The sequence below is a fragment of the Mauremys mutica genome, chromosome 1 (genome assembly GCF_020497125.1).
Source record: "Mauremys mutica isolate MM-2020 ecotype Southern chromosome 1, ASM2049712v1, whole genome shotgun sequence".
Taxonomy (NCBI): Eukaryota; Metazoa; Chordata; order Testudines; family Geoemydidae; genus Mauremys; species Mauremys mutica.
Window position 1 is genome coordinate 366719318 of NC_059072.1, and position 15503 is coordinate 366734820.

Here is a 15503-nt window from a genome sequence, read left to right on the forward strand (position 1 = left end):
TGCCAGCAGATTGAGGGACATGATCATTCCCCTCTATTTGACATTGTTGAGGCCTCATCTGGAGTACTGTGTCCAGTTTTGGGCCCCACACTACAAGAAGGATGTGAAAAAAAATGGCAAGAGTCCAGTGGAGAGCAACAAAAATGATTAGGGGGCTGGAGCACATGAGTTATGGGGAGAGGCTGAGGGAACTGGGATTGTTTCGTCTGCAGAAGGGAAGAGTGAGGGGGTTCAAAAGAGGATGAATCTAGACTGTTCTCAGTGGTACCAGATGACAGAACAAGGAGTAAAGAGCTCAAGTTGCATTTGGGGCAGTTTTGGTTGGATATTAGGGGGAAAAAATCATGACGAGAGTGGTGAATCACTGGAATGGGTTACCTGGGGAGTTGGTGGAATCTCCTTCCTTAGAGGTTTTTAAGGCTCAGCTTGACAAAGCCCTGGCTGGGATGATTTAGTTGGTCTTCATCCTGCTTTGAGCAGGGGGTTGGACCAGATGGCTTCCTGAGGTAAATTTGAACCCTGATATTCTGTTATTCTAACTATCACTTCTTAGGCAAGTGGATTACATACACTGATGGGAGAACCCCAGCCATTAGTGTTAGACTCTACACTGAATCTCTATAGCAGTGCCACTGTAGCATTCTAAGTATAGAGAATCCCTCAAGCAGATCTTCTAGAAAAGGGACCAGTCTGGATCTGCAGACATGGGGAGTTGGAGAATCCACCAATTCCCGTTGAAGTATCTTCCACCGGTTAATCACCACAGCTTCCAGCCACTGGTTCTTGCTCTGCCTTTCTCTGCTAGATTACAGAGCCCGTTGTTACAACTCAATGTGAATAAATGAAGCTCTTTAAGTCTTTCACTGACAAGCATTTTCTCCAGCCTCCAATATTTTTTTTGGCTTTTTTGAGCCCCTCTCAAATTTTTCAACATCCCTTTTGAAATATGGACCCTGCGACTGGACACAATCAATTTCACCAATGCCATGTGTGAGGTAAAATCCTTCCCCTGCTCCAAATCACCACTCCCCTGCTTATGCAGCTGAAGATCGCATCAGCCCTTTTGGCCGCAGTGTCACACTGGGAGATCATGATTATTTCATTGCCCAGAGTGACCCCTAAATCCATTTCAGGGTCTCTGCATTGCATAATGAATTTTGGGGGGCTCTGCTGCAACTTTACTGTGTACTTCTGGTTCCGAATGAGATGTGTGGTGGACTGGTCATTTTGTAACTCTGGTGTTTGTAATTGTAAGGTTCTATTACACATGTTCTTTAACATCTTCCTGGACAGCTAATGGCCTGGAGAGTGTTTCGTCACCTTAGGTGATATGAGCACCTCATGCTGCTCCTTCTCAAATGCAGAACAAAAATATTTTTGAACACATCTCCTTTGTCTGCAAGGTTAACAAGTTTCCGTTCTCCCTCTAGGAATCACTCTAAAACTTTCTCTAGGATTTCTTTGGTTCTTTATATACTCAATAACCTCCTTTTTGTGATCCTGAACACTGCCTAGCATGGATTTTTCCCTTGTTTTTTTAACATTCCTTATCAATTTTCATAACTTCCAATTTGTATTGTTTTCTGTCTATTTCCCATTTCCTCATATGCTCTACTTTGATCTCCCCTCTCATCTCCTGCCTTCACTTTGCCACTGAACTGGGCTTTGTCCATAGTTCTCTATTTTCTTGACTGTGGCATCATGACTTTTTGAATATCTAATCGACTCTTCTGAAAGAACTCCCTACTTTCCATCCTGTTTCTTTGTCTACATTTTTCCTCCCAATCAGTTTTGCTAATAATTTGCCTCAGCTTTGGGGAATTAGCCCATATGAAGTAATAAGGGTCTATAGATATTACTGGTCGGGAACTCTTCTGTGTTTGTCCATTTGAATGCCATCAGTTTGTTCTTCATTTCGCTCTCTGTTATCATATGCCCCCTTCTTTGTCTCTTCTCTAAACTAAACCATCGCAGACTTTTCAATCTGTCTGCATATGGCTACCCTTTCAGAGAGACTGGGTAAGCAGAACTGAGCACAAAGCCAGAGCAGGTTATGTTTCATCCCATTCCTTAGGCATTCAAACGTTGCCTTTGTTTTGCCCACTGCTGAGAATGAGCATTTGTTTCCATGGAGCTGCTATCAATGACAGCCATGTCTTTTCCCAGAGGTATGTACTAGTTGGAAGATTTCCCCTGGCACATGTCTTGGCAACGGTTTGTTGGTTTTCCCCAGTGTCAGATTTTGAGGAACCAGGTGAATGTAGTTCTCCCTACAGCATGGACTAGTTAGCCTGGATTTCATCACATTAAAAACAATGATGGATAACTAGTGTTCACACTCATGTTTCCTACTGGTGCTTATTAAGGTTTCTCAAACCATGACATGTAGGAATTATTGATGCAAGGAGCCCCATTAAGATAAGGAATTGGCATTAATAGGGTCTGTTGTTCATAATTAATTACTCTCAATAATGAAAATGTAATTTTTCAGTATGTGAAGAGTGGCCAAACGGCTTCACCCATGAGAACAGCCTCCAATAGCATATGTAGTGTCTTATATTAGTTTTGTCTCTCTATCCAGGCAAGTGTACTGCGACCATCACACTAGAGCCTGGGCACATACAGGAACCCAGGGGAACGTACAGTACACGCACTAGACACCTTTCTGCCTCAGAGTTGGACACCTTCTCCCTTACTGCATGTCAGATTCCAACACAACCGACTTCTCCAACCCCTCCACCTTCATCCTGCTGGGTGTTCCTGGCCTGGAGGCGGCCCATGTCTGGATCTCCATCCCCTTCTGCACCATGTACATCATAGCCATCTTGGGGAACTTCACCATCCTGTTCACCGTGAAGACAGACCTGAGTCTCCATGGGCCCATGTACTATTTCCTTTGCATGCTGGCCATCACTGACCTGGTTGTATCTACATCCATTGTGCCCAAAATGCTGGCAATATACTGGTTTAATTCCAGGGAGATCGATTTCAGTTCCTGCCTCACCCAGCTCTACTTCATTCACTGCTTCTCAGTGATGGAGTCTGGGATCTTTTTGGCCATGGCTTTGGATCGCTATGTGGCCATCTGCCATCCCCTGAGACATTCCACCATCCTGACAAACCCCGTGGTGACCAAGATTGGCCTGGCTGTGATGCTGCGCAGCAGCTTGATTGCATTGCCATTTCCATTACTGGTGAGGCAGTGGCCATATTGCAGAACCAACATTATCCCCCAGCAGTACTGTGCACACATAGCCGTGGTGAAGCTGGCCTGTGCTGACACTCGTGTCAGTAATTACTACGGGATCTTTGTGGTATTTTGTGTGATTGGTCTAGATGTATTTTTTATTGCCCTGTCCTACACCCAGATCCTCAGGGCCATCTTCAACCTCCCCACAAAGGATGCCCGGATCAAGACTTTTGGGACCTGCATCTCTCACCTTTGTTCCATCTTAGCCTTTTACATCCCAAATCTCTTCTTCTCCCTCATGTTCCGGTTTGGCCAGAATGTGCCCCTGTATTTCCATGTTCTCATCACCAACATTTACCTCTTGATGCCCCCCCTGCTAAATCCCATCATCTACGGGGTGAGGACCAGACAGATCCGGGACAGGCTGCACCGGCTCTTTATTCATAAAGGGACCTAAAGTTTTCTCCTGGTGCTCTGGCTCTCAGACCTCAGTGCAGAGCTGGCTGGTGACATGGTACTAGACAGTCAGAGAGACATTAAATCCTTTTTTGACCTTACTATGGTGTGTTGGTATGGCAAATTAGGGAATTGATCTATGCACAATTCATAGGGTTGACACCTTTCTAATTGTTGGTAAATGCTCCACCTCTTCAGCTGTGGCCCCACCCCTGTTGCTTGCAAGGGAGCCATTTTAGATTTTTCTAGAAATTATATTTTCTTCCAATTTTTCAGGCCTCACCACATATTGCTAAAACCATTGAATCATTGCTTCAGTAGGAAATCATTCATAAGCGTATTTCAATATGCAACTCTCCAATCTGCCCAGTACAAAAACCACATGGGTCATGTTGTCTTACTATTTACTACTGAAAGTTGAATCAAGTGAGTCCAGCTTGTACAGCTGTTGTATGCAAAATGCCTGACCTGATTAAGTCTATCAATCCCAAAGCAAAATGGTTTTCTACCATGGATCTAAGGGAAGCCAACGTTGCCCAGCTTTCACAGTAGTAGGGGGTCAGTTTCCATTTCAAGTCTGACCCCAAGGGCTACATAATAGTTCAGCCATTTTCCATGGGCAAATTAAATGAATTTTGTCAAGGTTTTCTAAACCATCTCTTCTATTTCAATATGGAGATGACGTTTGTTTAGCAACAGAAGCTCAAGAGAAACACCTGGAGTGTTTAAATGAATTTTTTTTCAAATCATGAAGGACTCAGGATTAAAGTGTAACCCAACAAAGGTACAACTAGTGGTCTCAGAAGTTTCCTTCATGTATCACATTGTCTCAAGGAGGTCGATCAGCTGCACAACTAAAGGTGGATTCAATTCGGGAACTACCCATGCCCACTAACATAACTGCCTTACATTCTTTCTTAGGTTTAGCAGGATACCATTGAGACTTTATCTCCAACTTTGCTCACATTGCAGGTCAACTCTATAATCTCTTGAAAAAAGCAGTTGCTTGAATTTGGACAAACAAGCAGCAAACAGAGGGAAATGATCGATTTGGTACAAGCCAAGTATGGCGAGATTTTGGCAAACTACTAAAGTGTCTGAAACCACTATTGCCTATTGCTAAAAGCAGCCAAGTCAGCAGGCTGTAAAGTGGCCATGCAGCAGCCTCAGCTTGACCAAGGCAGGAGGGGAGGGGGTTTTGGGTGCCACAGAAAGGGCAGCTCGAACCCACAGCCTTCCTGATAAGAATTGTGTTGAAGATGATGATACATTTTAGAGGAGCAGGATGTGCCCACAGGAAAAAAATAAAAAAAAAAAACAGCTGGTTAATCAATAATCAGAAGGAACCTCTTGCTTGACCATTGAAACTGCTCACTTAACAAGTTTTCTTTAAGGGACATATTGTATTACTAATCTATAATTAAGGGGGGAAAGTTTGAGGTAGTTGGACTGGGCTCTCCTCTGGATGCATCTTGTGTTCCCCACCAGCAGATGGGCTGCGCTGTGCCACTCGAGAGCCACACTCAGCTTTGGCAATTATTGAGGGTGGGGTGTATTTTACTAACCTGTTGCGGACGTGTGTAAGTGCTCGAGAAAAAGTAAAGTTTAGCTTTAAGTGAAAGAGCTCTTGTGTTGTCCTGTCTGTGCCAGCCATCTATCGGCCGGACGGCCGGGTCTCTACTGATTTATTTCCTGACACAACCTCACAAAGAGTACAAGTTATCAAGAGGTCTGGGTTAAAAGAAGCCCAGGTAACAGAACTACCATCAGAAGGTGGAAAAAAGCCATGCAGCATGTCACCCCGATAGGTTGGTGGCCATGCATGAAGGGAAACATATACCCGTACTGTGCAAGTCGTTTGGTTTACGCACAGAATAATCCTACCCCCACAAAAACAAATGCTCCTTTATGATGCCAAATATATGAAGGTCCATGGCAGGCTCTGCAAATTGATTTTTGGGACCTTTACCAAAAACTCAAAGGGGAAACCAATACCTTCTGGTTATCATTAATCCATGCTCTTAATGAGTGGAAGCATTTCATTAAAATTAAATACACTCTAGCTACAGCAATGTGAGTACAGACCACACCCTTTGTTTTTAGGACACTAAAATCAATCAGGTTCTTAAAAAAAGAAATTTATTATAAAGAAAAAAGTAAAAGAATCACACCTGCAAAATCAGGATGGAAGGTAACCTCGCAGGGTAATAAAGAGGTTTAAAACACAAAGGAATCCACTCTGGACTCACCTTCCCAGTTACAAAAAAAGGAATAAAACAACCTTTGCAGCATAGAAAATTCACAAGCCAAAACAGAAATAACCTAACATCTTTCCTTGTCTTACTTACAATTTCTGTAATTTTAGATGGCTCAGTCCAGGTATGTTTTAAGATGTTGTACCTGCTTAGTCTCTCCCTCTGTCTTGGGAGGAAACAAACAATGAGAGCCACAAACCCCCCCCACTCCTCCACCCCCGCCACAGATTTGAAACTATCTTTTTCCTCATTCTGCCTTCTGGTCAGGTGCCCAGTAGGTGATTTGAGTAGTGGGGAAGAATAAAGCGAGTGGTAGTCAGTAGCTGTTTTTGAAGGTTTCTTTTGTTGAAGAATTGCCACTTTTAAGTCTACTACAATGACACACTACACGATAAAAACACTAACCCAGAAACCAAACCCTGCAACAAACCCCAGTGCCAGCTCTGTCCCCCACATATCTACTTCACCCCTTAGAGGTAAAGCGATTCAGCACAGCTGGCAAGGAGGGCAGGGCAGGCTGAGTAACACATTCCAGGGCCAAACTGGAGCTGGCAAATTAACAACAACAAATTCCTAGATGCCAAGGCAGAAGTAGGAGGAATCAAAATGGGCAGCAAGAGGAAAGTGGCAAACGGCTGCAAGGAGGCTACTGGGCTGAGCAAAGGGAGGCTACCAGCCAAATACAGCGGGGAAGGGAGGGCAAGTCCACGGCAAGGGGGGGAGGCACATGCGCCAACGTGCGCTTGTTTTTCTGCAGTCCAGGCTTGCTGGTGCGATAGTCCCAGCTGGTAGAAGGGACACAGCAAAGAGCCTGGGCGAGGAGGCGAAGAGACGGTCCCGATTATAAGTAGGGGTGGTGGAGATGGTGAGGGGGGGGAAGAGATGGGATAGGAGGAGCACTCCACGCCATTCCCACCTACTCCCCACAACAGCAGGAGCAAGCACCCACACAGGAGCAAAGATATAAAGTCACTCAGTCCAGGAGGAGCCCCCTCTGCAATGTCCCGCAGCAGCCCTCCTCTTTGCCCACCTCGGCGACAGCAGCAGAAGGCTCGGAAGCAGCAGCAGTAGCCACCAGCGCCCAAGCAGCCAAGCGAGCCCCGGGAATGGTGGTGGGCTCCTCGCGTCCCCCCTGCACAGCAGCAGCAGCAGCAGCCAGGTAGACGTCCAGCCAGCAGAGCAGCTGGAGAGATGGGCCAGCCAGCGGAGAGAAGCCTTATTGGAAATGGCAGGAGCTGGGCAGACACAACGCTGCTTCTACAGCCCCTCCCCCAGCCTTGGAGGAAGTCCCCTGGGACCTGGACTCCAGCTAAATACAGGGGACAACTAAAGAGTAACAGGGTCAGGAGTGAATGTCAGAGGTTCCAGACTAGGGATCCGGGGGGGACACTGGACAGAGAACTCCAGGCAGCGCCCACTGCTCCCCAGGCAACGCAGCATGGCCTCAGCGACCCCCAGCACCTTGGGCAGTAGGTCGGGGAGAACAGGGTGGCCACCCCGGCCAAATGAGCACTCAGATGGCTAAAGTACAGCCCTCCGCCCCCCCCACACACACTACAGCTGCCAGCTAGCCTTGGCGGCTGGAGCCGTGTGGGTCTCCTGCAGGAAAATCACAGAGTATTACCCCGCAAAGGAAGCAGAGCACCTGAGACCTGCGGAGAACCACCCTACAGCCCTGGGTGTTCAAGCTAGCAAAGATGGTCGGTTGCATAGTGAGGGCCGGGGAGGATCCTCACAAGCCTCACAACAATCTGTGACCGACCCCAGAAGCCAGCAGGAAATCATGGAAATTGCCGGCCCACTGGTAGGCCATGATGTCCTGCCTCTCGGTCCCCCTCCCCTCCTTCAAAACATCCCCCTCAGCTCGGAGGACTTTCCTACAGCAAATGACGCAGTTCCTCCTTCAGCGCAGTGGGGGAGAGCTGGGCCCCTGTGACAATCCCGCGGCCCATGGAGATGGGCAAATGGGGGGAAGACCCCAGTGCTGTGCTTGTAGTGCTGTCACTGCACAACCCATCTCCATTTCGAGCAGGGCAAGGGGCGATGGAAGGAAGGGAGCAGCCCCTAAAGGGTCAGAGATGGGAGACATGAAAACCACCCGCTGAAGGTCATCTGGGGACAGGGGAAATGAAATAACCCCGGCAGGGGTGGAGGCCGAGGCAGTATGGGGGATGGCGAGGAAGGAGGTGGCAGGCAATGCATCCAGGGTGAGAACAGGGGCAGGGACAGGAATGCACTTACTTGCAGGAGCAGGAGCAGAAATAGGATCAGGATCCCCGGCAGCTGCACCACTGGGATGTGGCACCTCTGGACCTGGTTCAGAGGTCGAGGGGACGGGAACAGGAGGGACGGCCTCACCAACGCATGGCCTGGGCACCACAACAAACAGCACCCATAGCCATGATGTCAGGCATGGTGGCATCTGTAATAGGGCTCTCAATTGGGAAGAGAGGTCATCACTCTGCCTCGGGAGGGAGTGCACCCGAGACCCCGGGGCCCGGCTGCTCACCACTGGCTGTTGCCACCAGGGGCTCGGCAGCCAGGAATGAGGTGCCATCTGCGGCCAGGCAGGGGGATGACTCCAGGGGTGCCCCAAGCTTGAGATCAGGGGCAGCAGCCTGGGGAAGAAGGAAAAAGGAGGAGAAGGGGGCAGTGAGACCAAGTCACTGCCCAGACTGAGGCTCGCTGGCAAGGGGTCATCCTCCCCCTGGGGGATTGGGGTCAGACCCAGGGCCTTGTTCTGCTCAAAGAGGGAGCTGAAAACTCCTCCCACGGCCCCAGAGTCCTGCCCGCCAGCAACCGAGGCAGCAATCGCCTCAGTGTCGATACAGAGCTCAGATGACAAAAGGGCTGGGGGGACTCTATCTTAGGCATCCTCAGGAAGGGACTCCAACATGGGCTTGGTACCACCCTCCTCTGCTGCCATGACATAGTCGGACGGCTCCACATGATGGACTCCAGGAAAGGCCACCAGGGTCACCGACAATGGTAGGGCCGGCATTATACTGGTTCTCAGAAACTCTATTTCATGAGCAGGGTGATGAAGCACTGGAATGGGTTGCGTAGGGACGTGGTGGAATCTCCATCCTTAGAGGTTTTTAAAAAGCCTTGACAGAGCCCTGGCTGGAATGGTTTAGTTGGGGCTGGTCCGGCTTTGAGCAGGGGGTTGGACTAGGTGACCTCCTCAGGTCCCTTCCAAACCTGAGATTCTATGATTCTATGAGCGTCAGACTGGGTAATAGTTACACAGGTGAAACTTTTGATCAGGACATGATGGTACCACCCTGGGGTCCAATCTGGAGAGCTGGGGGGAGCTGGCTGGAGCCTCTGTATTGTTGGATCCTGAGTGGTTAGTGAAAGCACTCCTGTAACTACACGTGGGTGTGTCTTTGTCTGTGAATGGCTGTGAAAGTCCAAGATCTGAGATGACTGCATCTTCTCACAGTCTCACAGTGTGAGAAGGGGACCAGACTGATATACCACAGGGTTCGGAGGTACCCCAGTTCCAGGTTGTACCTCAGGAAATTCCATCACACCCGCCCAACAAACGGACTCTGCTACATGGTGAGTCCATTTCCCTCTTTTCATGCATTCAGTTACTGATGGAGAGACCATGGCTATGCAAGGGAAATCAGAATTCATGCATTGTCTGTCATTCTCTGTGTGACCTTTCTGAATTCACATCTCCTTGTGCCTAAGTTTACTTATCTGTATGATGGGGATATGTTCATAGTGACTTTTCTCTGGAAGGAATTTTAAAGATCCTTTAATAAAAGGTGCTGCAGGGTATGAGTATAGTCACAGATGAGAATTAAAGATTTTTGATCCATTAGCAATAGCCTCATGTACCTGAAAAAAATGGCTAGTGTCGCCCCTCTGATATCTTTCTCCAGATCTGTCTGTCTACTATCTACCCATCCATCCTGGCCATTTACTTGGTATCAGACTCCATGGAAACCTAGGCATTATCCCTTGTTTTCGTATATCAACTATAATTGTTAAATATACACAAATACTCAGAGCAGCCAATTCCTCTCTGACTCAGCACAGAGCCCAAGAGTTCTCATCTCCCTTTGGGAAGGTCCCTTAATTACTGTTTACTCCAAAAGCTGGATAAAGAGTACAGAAGCATAGACATAGAAAAAGAAAGATTGGCTAGAGTGCCTCCGGTGTCCAGCCTGTTTCCTTTCAGATGTCATTCCTTCCCTAGAGGCTGAGAGAACCACACTGGGATTGCACAGACCTATAATATAAACAGTTCACACCTCTGTGTCGGCTATCGGCGTGGATGCTCCTGTAGTTGCTGTGGTAAGAGAAGTGTGGAACACGGCTACGTGAGTGAGGTTCCCAGGGAAGATGCTTCTGCCTCAATATTCACAGGTACCCATCTCCTGCAGAGGAGCTCACCTGTTCGACAGCATGGGTGTGATGGGACAGAGATTAGATCTGTGATCCTTTCCGCTCTGCAAAGCCATTAAACACCCCAGCTCTCTGGCCAAAGGTGATGAGTTTGATCCAGTATCACTGTCCAAAGTGTCCCACCCTGCTGCATCCCCTCCTCCCGCCCACCCCAGCTGATGACCTCCAGCCCCAAGATGTCTGTATTGCAGTGACACAGGGCATCCTTCAGGATGAAAGGTGATGGTAGATGTACAATGCATGACCAAATTCTGAGGTTGTGGGCTACAGTAAGTAATAGCAAGTGCATTAAACAGGGTTTCTCAAACTGGGGGTTGGGACCCCTCAGGGGGTCGTGAAGTTATTACATGGGGAGCCGCGAGCTGTCAGCCTCCACCCCAAACCTTGCTTTGCTTCCAGTATTTATAATGATGTTAAATATTTTGAAAAGTGCTTTTAATGTATAAGGCAGGGTAGCACTTAGAAGCCTGCTATATGAAAGAGATCACCAGTACAAAAATTAAAGAACCACTGCATTAGAAGCAGGAAGCCGGCTAAACAACCAGTGGGGCCACTGGACGATGGCGGTGCTAATGGAGCACTCATGGACGATAAGGCCATTGCGGAGAAGCTAAATGAATTATTTGCATCGGTCTTCACGGCTGAGGATGTGAGGGAGATTCCTAAACCTGAGCCATTCTTTTTAAATGAGAAATCTGAGGAACTGTCCCAGAATGAGGTGTCATTAGAGTATGTTTTGGAACATATGATAAATTAAATGGTGAAAAGTCACCAAGAACAGATGGGAGTCACCCAAGAATTCTGAAGGAACTCAAATGTGAAATTGCAGAACTACTAATTGTAGTCTGTAACATATCAATTAAATCAGCTTCTGTACCAGATGACTCGAAGATAACTAATGTACTAATGTGACGACAATTTTTAAGAAGGGCTCCAGAGGTGATCTCGGCAATTACAGGCCCCCTAAGCCTGATTTCAGTATCAGGCAAATTAGTTGAAACTATAGTAAAGAACAATATTGTCAGACATATAGATGAACACGGTTTGTTGTGGAAAAGTCAACATTGTTTTTGTAAAGGTAAATCACTCCACACCAATCTGCTAGAATTCTTTGAGGGGGTTAATAAGGAGGTGTACAAGGGGGATCCAGTGTGCATAGTATATTTAGACTTTCAGAAAACCATTGACTGGGTACCTTACCAATGGCTCTTAAGCAAGGTCAGCTGCCACGGGATAAGAGGGAAGACGCTCTCATGGACTGGTAACCGGTTAAAAGATAGGAAACAAAAGGTAGGTAAAAATGGTTAGTTTTCAGAATAGAGAAAGGTAAATAGTGGTGTGTCCCAAGGGTCTGTATTTTATCATTTTCCATCCTCTCATTCTTACTAGGACTTAGATAATCTCCATTAATAGATCCTACCCTTAGGGTTGTATTTATCCAAACCACATGCTGTTCTGTATCCATTGGCTTTCCTCCAGCCTTTAATTTTAAAATTGTTCTATAACATTTTTAATTTTAAGTGCCAGCTATCTGGTTCCATTTTGGTTCAGGTGGAGCCCATCCTTCCTGTATAGGCTCCTCCTTTCCCAAAAGTTTCCCCATTTGTGAATCCCATTCAGCTAAACTCTTTGATCCAATAAAGTTTGGGGCAAGGAGTTCCACATGCCAAATATGGATTCGATTAACTATTTTATTTTCTCAGTGTTATATGCACAGACTTTCAGTGTAATTGAATGTGCCCTTGTTCATGTTATGAGACACAGAAAATCTAATTGCCTGATCTGGTTTCTTTATCAATAGATGCATAGGGTTCAGATTCAAACAGGACCATTAAAACATCCAGTCTGTCCTTCTGTATAACACATGCTATTACATTTCACCCAGTTACCCCTGTATTCATCTGTTCCATTCTTCTCCTATTCTTACTTTTAGGAAGTTTTTCTTTCCTGATATTTCATCTCAATCCGCTATTCTGTAGTTTGACCCATTGCCTCTTCTCCTGCCCGCTTTGGCAAAAGAGAACAACTTCCTTCCAACTTTTTATGGCAGCATTTCGAACCATTTGAAGACTGCTATCATGTCCCCCCTTAAATACACCCTTTCAGCACTAAACATGACCTGTTCCTTCAGCTTTTTCATATGGCTTTTAATGCATTTAATCCCTTGAATCATTTTTGTCAGTTGTCTCCGGATCCTCTCAAGTTTCTCTACATCTTTTCTCTACAGCAGTGACCAAAATTGGACTCACTGCTCTAACTGAGGCCTAACCAGCGCTGAACAGAGCGGTAGTATAGCCTACTGTGACTTGCATGATATGCCGCCGCTAGTACTAACTAACATTGCATTTATCTTTTTCTGAAGAAGCAGAAAAAATCCACACCTCTGAGAGATGTAGTTATATCAACCTAACCCCCGGTTTAGACACCAGGAGGACAACAAAAAAATTCTTCGCTAAATCTAGTTTTAGTTTTGATGACACTAAATTGGCAGGGCCGGCACCAGACCCCAGCACGCCAGGCGCGTGCTTGGGGCAGCGTGCCGCGGGAGGGCGGCAGGCGGCTCCGGTGGACCTCCCGCAAGGGTGCCTGTGGAAGGTTCACTGGTCCCTTGGCTCTGGTGGAGCATCCGCAGGCGTGCCTGCGGGAGGTCCACCGGAGCCGCGGGACCACTGGACCCTCCGCAGGCACGTCTGCAGGAGGTCCACCAGAGCCGCGGGACCAGCGACCGCCAGAGCACCCCCTGCGGCGTGCCGCCCTGCTTGAGGCGGCGCAATTCCTAGAGCCGCCCCTATAAATTGGGAGGAGTGGTAGATACGCTGGAGGGTAGGGATAGGATAGTGAGGGATGTAGACAAATTATAGAGGATTGGGCCAAAAGAAATTTGACGAGGTTTAACAAGGACAAATGCAGAGTCCTGCACTTAGGACGGAAGAATCCCATTCACTGTTACAGACTAGGGACCGAATGGCTAGGCAGCAGTTCTGAAGAAAAGGACCTAGGGGTTACAGTGGACGAGAACCTCAATATGAGTCAACAGTGTGCCCTTGTTGCCAAGAAGGCTAGCGGCATTTTGGGCTGTATAAGTAGGGACATTGCAAGCAGATCGAGGGATGTGATCATTCCCCTCTATTCGACATTGGTGAGGCCTCATCTGGAGTACTGTATCCAGTTTTGGCCCCACACTAAAAGAAGGATGTGAAAAAAAATGGCAAGGGTCCAACGGAGTGGAACAAAAATGATTAGGGGACTGGAGCACATGAGTTATGGGGAGAGGCTGAGGGAACTGGGATTGTTTCGTCTGCAGAAGGGAAGAGTGAGGGGGGATTCGATAGCTTCTTTCAACTACCTGAAAGGTGGTTCCAAAGAGTATGAATCTAGACTGTTCTCAGTGGCACCAGATGACAGAACAAGGAATAACGGTCTCAAGTTGCATTCAGAGCAGTTTAGCTTAGATATTAGGCAGGAAAAAATCATGACAAGAGTGGTGAAACACTGGAATGGGTTACCTAGGGAGGTGGTGGAATCTCCTTCCTTAGAGGTTTTTAAAGCCCGGCTTGACAAAGCCATGGCTGGGATGATTTAGTTGGTCTTCATCCTGCTTTGAGCAGGGGGTTGGACCAGGTGACCTCCTGAGGTAAATTTGAACCCTGATATTCTATTATTCTAACTATCACTTCTCAGGGAAGTGGATTACATACACTGATGGGAGAACCCCAGCCATTAGTGTTAGACTCTACACTGAATCGCTATGGCAGTGCCAATGTAGCATTCTAAGTGTAGAGAATCCCTCAAGCAGATCTTCTAGAAAAGGGACCAGTCTGGATCTGCAGACATGGGGTGTTGGAGAATCCACCAATTCCCGTCGGAGTATCTTCCACCGGTTAATCACCCCACTTTCCAGCCACTGGTTCTTGCTGTGCCTTTTTCTCCTAGATTACAGAGCCCGTTGTTACAACTCAATGTGAATAAATGAAGTTCTTTCAGTCTTTCACTGACAGGCATTTTCTCCAGCCTCCAATAAATTTCGTAGCTTTATTCTGCCCTCTCCCCAATTTTTCAACATCCCCTTTGAAATATGGACCCTGCGACTGGACGCAGTCAATTTCACCAATGCCATGTGTGAGGTAAAATCCTTCCTCTGCTCCAAATCACCACTCTCCTGTTTATGCATCCGAAGATCGCATCACCCCTTTTGGCCACAGTGTCATACTGGGAGATCATGATTATTTCATTGCCCAGGGTGACCCCTAAATCCATTTCAGGGTCCCTGCATTGCATAATAAATTTTGGGGGGCTCTGCTGCAACTTTACTGTGTACTTCTGTTTCCGAATGAGATGTGTGGTGGACTGGTCATTTTGTAACTCTGGTGTTCATAATTGTAAGTTTCTGTTACACATGTTCTTTAACACCTTCCTGGACAGCTAAGGGCCTGGAGAGTGTTTCATAACCTTAGGTGATATAAGCACCTCATGCTGTTCTTTCTCAAATGCAGAACAAAAATATTTTTGAACACATCTTCTTTTTCTGCAAGATTAACAAGTTTACTTTCTCCCTCTAGGAATCAGTATAAAACGTTTTCTAGGATTTCTTTGGTTCTTTATATACTTAATAACCTCCTTTTTGTGATCCTGAACACTGCCTAGCATGGATTTTTCCCTTGTGTTTTTAACATCCCTTATCAATTTTCATAACTTCCAATTTGTATTGTTTTCTGTCTATTTTCCATTTCCCCATATGCTCTACTTTGATCTCCCCTCTCATCTGCTGCCTTCCCTTTACCACTGAACTGCGGTTTGTCCAAAGTTCTCTATTTTCTTGACTGTGGCATCATGACTTTTTGAATATCTAATCAACTCTTCTGAAAGAACTCCCAATTTTCCTTCCTGTTTTTTGGTCTACATTTTTCCTCCTAATCAGTTTTGCTGATAATTTGCCTCAGCTTTGGGGAATTAGCCCATTTGAAGTAATATGGGTCTATAGATACTAAGGGTTGGGAACTCTTCTCTGTTTGTCCATTTGAATGTCATCAGTTCATTCTTCATTTTGCTCTCCGCTATCATATGCCCCCTTCTTTGTCTCTTTTCTAAACAAAAACATCCCAGACTTTTCAATCTGTCTGCATATGGCAACCCTTTCAGAGAGACTTGGCAAGTTATGCTTCATCCCATTCCTTAGGCATTCG

At 46.7% G+C, this 15503-nt stretch overlaps 1 protein-coding gene across 1 annotated transcript; it reads left to right on the forward strand.

Annotated features, from left to right (window-relative positions):
- Window positions 1-2699: 2699 nt before the first annotated feature.
- LOC123374667 (olfactory receptor 52R1-like) lies at window positions 2700-3647 on the forward strand. Its single transcript, XM_045024865.1, has one exon. The coding sequence runs from the start codon at window positions 2700-2702 to the stop codon at window positions 3645-3647; it is 948 nt and encodes a 315-aa protein (XP_044880800.1).
- The last annotated feature ends 11856 nt before the right edge of the window (window positions 3648-15503 follow it).

Coding starts and splice junctions, on each gene's coding strand:
- LOC123374667 (XM_045024865.1), top strand. CDS start 2,700: ATGTCAGATTCCAACACAACCGACTTCTCCAACCCCTCCACCTTCATC.